The sequence below is a fragment of the Panicum virgatum genome, chromosome 9N (assembly GCF_016808335.1).
Source record: "Panicum virgatum strain AP13 chromosome 9N, P.virgatum_v5, whole genome shotgun sequence".
Classification (NCBI taxonomy): Eukaryota; Viridiplantae; Streptophyta; class Magnoliopsida; order Poales; family Poaceae; genus Panicum; species Panicum virgatum.
The window spans coordinates 22239619-22248785 of NC_053153.1; the positions used below are offsets into that span (position 1 = coordinate 22239619).

A 9167-nucleotide genomic window follows, 5' to 3' on the forward strand; every position below is an offset into this window, starting at 1 on the left:
GGGAGAGTCTTTTAAAATATGCCCGTCATGATATGTGTAGCTGGTTTATTTCATATGAGAATGATTGACTCTTCTGTAAAATAACCAAGAAAAACATTGCAGATTCATTTCATGAGGTAATAGGTTTGTTTTGTAAAATATCCAAGAAAAGGGGATTACGAGTTTGTTTTGGGGGGGGGGGATAAGGTATTTTTGGTAAAGTAACCAAGATACTTGACTGCGGGTTGATTAATCGAAATTTTAAGGGTTGTCTTGCAAAAGTATTAGAGAGGGTGTCCGGACTGCAGGTTAAATTTAGATAACCTCAAGGGTTTTTTGCAACACTGCCTCTCATTTAGGTCATGTCTGGTTTCATAGGTTTAAGTGATTTGTCCCGTCATATGGCATGTTTAAACACTAATTATGAGTACTAAATATAAATTTATTTCTAAATTAATTTCATAAGTCACGACTTAATCACAAGATGAATATATTAAGTTAATATTTAAACATTCGAATTGATATTCAAATGTTTGATGTGACAGCGACTTAAAAACTCAAACTAAGATCTTAAAGATCCGCGCCGTTTCACATGCGATCCAATGGCTGTTATTTTTTTTTTGGAATTACGTGGCCATGCTGCCTGGAGCGCGACCAGATTTCAGTCTTCAAAAGAAGTCTCGTATCAGGCTTGCTCAGCTCGACACTTGCATGCCAATGCCGTTCAGTTCACCAGTTCAGGTGCCGGAAGATTATTGTTTGTTTTGGATAAAACGTCTTCTCTTTTCTCTCTCTTTTTCATTAAATTATTTCGAAGAAAACCTTTTTCTTTAAATAAGTGAGAAGTTACTGCAGTTGTCATTGCTGTAAAAAGAGTCAACTACGGAACTACCACATGTCGCTGTCTGGCCTGCACAAAGCGAGACCAGAACCACTCCAAGTCAACACGCCGTTTAGTTCGCAAAATGAAAAATTTTAGATGTCAAATCGACTGTTTGACTATATGTCGGGAAGATTTTCCGGACACTAATTAAAAACTAATTTCAGAACTCACCTGAAAACCGCGAGACGAATCTTTTGAGACCTTTGACCGCATCATTAGCACATGTGTGTTATTGTAGCACTTATGGCTAATCATGCACTAATTAGGCTCAAAAGATTCGTCTCGTCGTGTACATTTAATTTTATTTTTAACTATATTTAATGTTCCATGTATATATCCAAAGAGGAGTTAAAAATTTTTGGGCGAAATTTTTAGTAACTAAACGGGCTCTCAGTTGGGACTTGGGTTGGGAGCAAGAGATCGTACGCATCTTCCTGTCCTCCGCGCGTCTTCTCCCTGCCGGCTTGCCGCAATGCCCCTTGTCCCGAGGCAGTGTCCCGTCAGACACAGCACTCAACGGCTGAACCGCGCCCGCTTCGGCGCTTCCTCCTGCCCCCTCTGCGGCTCTCTCAGCGCAGTGTCCTACTACCCTCTTGGCGCTCTCCCAGTCGGCTTCTCCGTCAGTCCAGCCCACACAAAGCCATTCGTTCATCCGCAAAATCATAAACGTTTTTTAACACAATTCTTACAAACAATGAAACAACGAAGTGCCAGCAAATCAAATGATATATGAACTAAAATGTCAAAACAACAGGAGGGGGACCTGGACTACTCTGGTCAACATTTAGTTTTTCCTATGTCCTGTTCGTCATCAATTTGGTAAAAAGGAACACTAGAGTTTGGAGACAGGGATTTCCATATCAATCAGAGAGGCTTCCTACAAAATCCTTACACCAAATGCCACTCCGTTCTGATCTACTTGCGATCACGATGCCCCGCTGCAAGCCAGAGTGCTCCAAAATTGCAATGACCAGCAGCGAGGTTCACGATGCGCAGCAATAGATTGGAATCTATTTAGAAAGAACATTTCTTTTCCCCGTGTTATCGCATCACGGATTCTTTGACGTACCATTGATCACCAGTACTGCAAAGAAAAAAACATGAGCAGAATTCAGAGTTATATACATCAAACTTCCAAGTAACAGAAGATGACATGAGAGAACTGACTAACACGGTGCACTAGAGCAAGAAGACTCACAAATATTTCAGACAGATGTTAAGGAAGCGAGCATGTTGCTGGCTCTGAGATATGGTAACAGAACCTTCAATGTTCTGGTCTTTCTTTAGTTCTATAGGTTCAAATAAGTACAAAAGGGTCTGCAAAAAAAGTACCAGTCAATGTTGGGGTTGTTAATATTGCCGGTCCTGTGGAAATATCAAGCTAACCATAATATAAACTGAAACAGAAAGAGGTCAGTACTGCAGAAAACAATCACCTGCTGCCAATGAGTAGGGGCATCCTCTGGTGCAGTTGAGAGAACAATGGAAACATCTGTTTTTTTCTTTTTACTGCTCGGGCTAGCATTTTGGGTGTTCCCATCCAATGATTGGTTTGCTAGCTTCTTGGATTTCTGGCGAACTGGTCTGTTGAACTCAACATCGAACCAAAATGCGAAACCATGTAATGGAGCTAAAAAGGCATTAAATAAGACATGGAGAGTAAGATTAGTACACTCCCTACACATGAAAGAAACATAATCTTGAGAATTATCAAGTACATAAAAAATCAACATAACTTCCAATGACCATTTGCTAAGCAAAGGTTAAAGGCAATGCAACTGACAGATTGATTTAGAAAAGCAGCTAAGCAAGACATGACCACAGAAAAAGACCAACCAAACAATAAAACTATAGATAGAGGGTGCTTTAGATCATGACAGGGTAGCAAAAGTGCACTTGTTCCCGTTAGGAGTTTATAATTTGACTATGTGGTCTTTACTAGTCAAAATGTCAAATCATCAGCCAAGACAAATACTTGTTAAATCTATATTCATGGACCCTTTTGTCTTCTCACCATGTACAAAAGGAACTAGTACAACTTACCCTGCAGCATTGATGTAAATTTAAATGTGGCGGTAATGGTTTCAAGCTCCTGAGCTTGTATGGTATAACAGTCCACCTGTGACACCTGCTCCAGGAACCCAAGTACTTCAGCCGAAAAGATAAGCTCACTTTACACTTGGAGAGCAATAAAAGGCAATCAACATGCATTATATGCGGAGGCGTAAGAGTGATCTGTGCATAAAACGTAAGGCAAGCAGACAAGAATACATGCTTCTGCTAGAACAATTTATATTTGAGACTCACCACTGTGGGCCACGTCAATACATTCTCTCCACTAATTGTCTCAACAGATGGCTCCATGAATGCACATTGTTTTGCAAGAGGCATCATAGAGGACACTGAAGTCAAGTAAAAAAAAAAGGTAAAGTTAAGTTGTCATATTTTTGGAATCTGCTGTAGTTAAACAGAAATATTATATACTTTCAGAGAGAATGTGGCAATGCAACTCACTTTTTATACCATATACATCCCGCCAGAAGTAAACGCTATCATGATATCTCTGAGAATTTGTTATAGGTGCCATGTAAAGCTTCAACAAAAAATATATCTTGTATGTCAGCTAAAATTGTTCAGGCCAACTTCAACTACCTAGTTGCTAGATAATACTTGTCTTGAATTCATACCAATGCATGTGATGGAAGAATAAGACCTCCTGGCTTAAGCCATTTATCCCTAGCAAAAATTACACTTCCCAGCATACTCTGCATCAACAAGACTAGATTTAAAACTACACACAAACCAGCGTAAAATGAGAATGGAATTAGCTCAGTTGTCCAAACTATACAGATATTGAAAGGTACCTCATATAGAAGCATGTATCCCATCCATTCTGATACGATTACATCAACTTTTTCTTCAATAACTACATCCTGGAATTGAATATTCAAATACTCATATTGTGTATGACATTGAAGCCCCCGAAGTAGAATTGAAAAGACAATGACAAATGACAACAGGATCAAATTTCATGGATAGTAACTTATCGCTATGATCTCAAAAGCATGAGAAAATCCAAGCCTAACATTAAAGTACAATAAAGCATTAAGTATACACAAATGGCGACAAAATAGCTAAGTTTAGATAGAAACAAATACCTCAATTCGGCCGTGCAAAACCACAACTTTATCAGATAGCTCATTCTCTCTCACAATCTCCATAGCCTAGTTTAAAAGAATATTAAGGATCAACAAGAGAATTTATAGAAGCTAATACCAAAATCCAGAAAAGAGAAACTACTGATGGTTTTCAGCAAGAATGGAAATGGCAATTTTAAGGATAAGGACAAACATAGTATTTTAGAAAAAAAAGGAAAAACTCGACCATGGGGAGAATAAGTCCCCTGGCTGTCTTAAGACAGGACAGTACAGAACCCTTTAGGGATACGGAGACCTCCAAGTAACCTAGTTCTAGCCCGAGTGGGAGGGACTCTCAACTGGAGATTCTATCAACCAAGCCATTGCTCAGTTCTTCGTGCGCACTTCACTAACAATATCAGAAGGGTGGGGTGTCCTTGGTCTGTCACCCTTCCTACTGGGACCAACACGAAATGCCCGTAAACAATGACATATTTAGCTATAAGTTGTTAAGTAGGCATAAAGGAGGGCTGGGAGAATGGACCTTTTCGATACAAGGTTTATTCTCCAATTTGACAACGTAAATTAATATATCTGTGCAGCAAAAAATTACTGTATCTCAGCAATGTATGATAGTAGATGGGCAATCTCAACTGAAAGGGAAAAGAGGGGGTGAGACAGATCTACCTGTATTGCAATATCACTAGCATCGACGGCGTAAACCTGACAAGGAGATGAATTATAAATGAATAAAACTACAGAATATTTCATTTATACAAGAAAATAAATACCAAATATTGATAACTTAAGAACAATTTACAGCACTCATGCAAAAAAGAATTCATATTACACTAAATACTACATGTTTTCCCGAAAAACGAAAAGGTCAAATTTCACTATAACAAACATAAAGCTTAAAAAACCAAGACTAAGCATGAATGCTGCTAGTATTTAGTAGACATCTAGTACTAGAGATGCTCTTGTACAGATCAAATGAGCAATGAATTGAAACAACTTTGTATCTAATTAAAAATTTAAAATGAGAAAATGCACAACTTCTCAAGCCAAGAATCCGACTATTACTCTTGCATTTCAAAAAGAGTGAAGTAAATTATGTCAAAGTTCATCACACTTAATTGTCCAAGTTTATCGCACTTAATTGGCATACAACAAAGTGCAGGGCTTGGGAGGAAATCAAGTATGAAGATGATGTTTCATTTCCTGGAACAGTAGCAGTGGAAAGCAACAGTTTTGCCATGGTGAATAAAAAAATATTGTTTTGGGTCATTCCTTACATGACACCCAGAAACTGTGCCAATCCCAGATGTCATCAGTTGGGACGATGGCACGTGTGTCCAGGAACAATCTTTCACTGACACGGGCATGTCATATCTGGTATCATGACACTTTCCAGTTTCCAGTGACATGTGAAGGCTCATAAGGGAAAATACTGTTTTTGTCACCAAATTCACTTAGCCCTTGTTTAGTTGCGTAAACTTTAGGGTGTAAAGTACTGTAGCACTTTCGTTTGTATTTGGTAATTATTATCTGATCATGGGTTAACTAGGCTTAAAAGATTCGTCTCGCAAATTACAGACAAACTGTGTAATTAGTTATTTTGTTTAGCTACATTTAATACTTCATGCATGCGTTCAAAGATTCGATGTGATGGGGAATCTTGTAAAATTTTGGAATTTTGAAGGCAACTAAACAAGGGCTTACTGAGATGTGGCCTGTTCTACCTGCCAGTGCATGTGATAGAGAATGCTACATTTTAACATTAAGAACCAATATAATAATAAATTCTTGGTTCAGTTCAGCATATGACTTTCAAATGGACAATAAAGATGCAAATAACTGAATCTGGATAAATCATCATACAATTATCAATGTTTGTGTGCTAAGTGTATCAGCAAGGTGGTGGTTCCTTTGAGTACTGAAGTTCTATGTGGATGGATGGTGCAGGCACAAAAGAAACAAATATAAGGAGTGCAACAAAAAAACTATAGAGTAAGCGAGGCTGCGAGGGATACAAAGAAAATCCACCAGTTAGCGCAAAAGCATATAAGGAAATTCCCCTATGTGACAGCAATACATGTGTGCAAAGTTAATAACTAACAAGTTACCCGAGTGGCACCAGCAAAAGCACAAAATATGGAAAGAACACCAGTGCCGCAGCCCACATCCAAAACGACCTGAATATTTTCATTTTGACAGATACAATAGTTAATTGAGCTGAACAGATAGCTATATCGCATACAGTATTCCACCAAGAATATCATTCGGTCCATAAAACATATATATTCGCAGATCTTACCTTGCCTGAAATTAGATCTTGATGATGCATAATAGCATTTCTATAAGTACTAGTTCTCACATGATCCTGCAATCAGCAACCTAAAAATCAGCACAAAATTAGAAACATGATGATATATCTTTATCTAGATATCTGTTTCCTTCCTTGTTTGCCTTTTTTTTTCTTCCAGAACTTGATATTCTATGGACACTTTAAACCACCCATACAACATAAATAACAAAGAGGAACACAAATAAGAGTATTGAGTAAGTAGGCGGCAACACTTTCACATTAGGCTACATATGAAAGACAAGCATAGCAAACAATGCCACTCAGTGCGAGGCATGGTATCTTCAGTTAATGCTCTACTAATGAAGCTCACATTTGGACAGATAATCTGGTACAAGTGTTGCAGAATTTGTCAGGTGAGCACTATAGAAAGGTAGCACGGCGTTTGAGACTAGACAGCTCCAACTATGCAGACTAATATGCTAATTCAACCAAATGCAAACAATACGGCGTCCTAGACACAGGCATCAGTTCACCTATGGCGCCACGAATCCGATCCACAAAATTGCTGAACCAACTAAAACCCTAGACCCAACGACGCACTACCCAGCACAGCCGCCCAATTCGCCACCAGGCCGGAGCTAGCGAAATCGGTAGAGGGAGTGGTCTGACCTTGAGCATTTCCTCGTGGACGCCGATGTGGGAGTAGGCCTTGAAGTAGGCCATGTCATAGTCGGTACACGGCGGGGCGGCGGGGTGCGGCTGCACCGTAGAGGACCCCTGTCCAGGTGGAGCCCCGATGCCCCCGCCGCCGAGGCCTCCCCGCCGCGGCCTGCGCGGCCGTGGCAGGTGGCCGTTGCCGTCGGCACCGCCGGTAAACATGAGGGGGAAAGTTGTCGCGTCGGCGTCGCGAGTGAAGGGGGGTGGGGGGAGCGGAGAAGGCGACTAGTTTAGACTCATCGTTGGGCCTGGGCTGGTCGATGGCATCTAGCAAGAAAAAACAATCGGGCCCATTTTCGTGTTTGGGCCAACCGGTATCGGGTGGGTAGAGAGATGGCCCGTGGCTTGAAGATTTGATCAGGCAACGGACATGGGCCGAAGTGGTGGCCTTTCCACACACTGCATGTGAGAAAAAGGATGACGAAGGTGGTGGTTGATAGATTCCACTGTGCTCGTGATGGCACTCAAGGGTGACACCTTTATGTTAGCGCCTGCTGGCGGAATCATACATGAGATAAAGGATCTGATCGCGTCTAGTTTTGTTTCTTTCTCTACAGTTTATAGTTCTCGAGTCTGTAACAAAGTGGCGCATGCTCTAGCAGCGTGTGGGTATTGTTCTCCTAATGCTCACCTGTTCTACGAAGGCTTTGCCTACGGGCATGAAGACGTTGGTGGCCGTGGATCCCCTCGCGCTTAATGGAATTCACTATTTCCTATAAAATGTCATCAGACTATTAGGCAAAAACACCTCCCATTTTGTCAAAATCAACCAGATGTTCTCTCTTCTTTCTCCTCGCTGCCGTCGCCGCCATCGTCGTCATCACCATCGCTTCTTCGTCCCTCCCTCTCACCACCTCGGCGAGCAGCCTCAGCACTAGATCCGGTTGTGAGGATGCATCATCCGCGGTATTCACCACATGATACCGCAAGAAAAGCTCGCTGGCGAGGAGGAGCTCACGTTGGCATGATTAAAGATGGTAATGAGTAAAATCCGCGCGGATATCAACTTTATAAATCCGTATCCATGCTAAAATTCGCGCCCGCAACCCACTATGAGTAGAAAATGATACCAGCACCGGCTATCTGCGGATACCCGCATACCCTCGGGTACACTCGTGTACCCGCAAAATTTAAAAAAATCAAACACACAAACACATTTTAATAGCATGTAAAATGTGTTCCCTGAGGTTCTAGGGTTTGGCTGGGGCGGTAGCTCAGGTTTTATAGAGGCGCGGCTAGGGTTCACGGGCTGAAAGTTGAGGGTGGCGATGGGACACGCGGGGGAGTATGGACGTATGGCGGCATTGCGGCACTCGGCACAATGTTAGGGTTTGCTCATGGGGCGGTCAAGGCGAGGCAAAAAGGGGCGCGGCGACGTCGTGGCTGACATGAGAAGTGAGGCATGAGCGCTGGCATCGTGGTGGGTTGTTGCAGAGCGGTGCGATGTGGCACGAGGTGGCGCGAGGAAGTGCGAAGCAAGTGTGAGGCGAGGCGAGAGGTGGGAGGTAAAGATGGCAAGTGGGGCCTGCTTAACAGCGACCTTATGCGATGAAAGGGTAGGTCGAAGGGGTGTGCGTACGGGGAGGTGGTGGCGCTTTGGGCCAGCTTGGGCTGGCATGCGCACTAGGTGTTTGGGGCGCATGGGCAGGCTCAAATCCTAAACACTAAACGGTAAATAGTCGGTCACCCTTTGTTTAACAGCCTAAACGAGTTGTCATAATAACATTAAAATATACATATTTATTTAGGCAAATGTCAAATATGCTAGAAAGTCTACATATTTGCACATGTAAAAAGTAATTATTCTGCCAAATATTTTTTTGGAAAGAAATTTAAATTCCACATTATTTCATATACTTACGATGCTAATTGGTTCGGTATTGATTGTGGTAGTTGTAATCCTCCTATTGACTAAATTATGAATTAAATGATCATTTAGCTCATTTAATCATGTTTAACTTGACTCTATTTAGATGGTTCAGATGAATTTTAACGATTTTAACGAGTTTAAATGGTCTAACCGTTTAATTCACCTTTTAGGGCCTAAACGATACGAGCGACCTCTGTTTACCGTTTAAATGTTGTTTAAACAGACTAAATGACCGTTTAGGCGAACATAGGGCAGGTGACGGTGGGTGATTAC

General features: G+C 41.5%; 1 protein-coding gene across 1 annotated transcript; it reads right to left on the bottom strand.

The window, feature by feature from the left end:
* Positions 1–1513: 1513 nt before the first annotated feature.
* On the bottom strand, positions 1514–7230 carry LOC120691225 (probable protein arginine N-methyltransferase 6.2). Its single transcript, XM_039974246.1, has 13 exons — positions 6977–7230; positions 6317–6382; positions 6126–6194; positions 4687–4722; positions 4021–4086; positions 3727–3795; positions 3550–3627; positions 3377–3455; positions 3170–3264; positions 2906–2990; positions 2299–2492; positions 2061–2179; positions 1514–1946 (listed from the first exon to the last, which is right to left on the bottom strand). Exons 1-13 carry the CDS (start codon positions 7184–7186, stop codon positions 1904–1906), a joined length of 1209 nt encoding a protein of 402 aa, XP_039830180.1. The 5' UTR covers positions 7187–7230; the 3' UTR covers positions 1514–1903.
* Positions 7231–9167: the final 1937 nt, after the last annotated feature.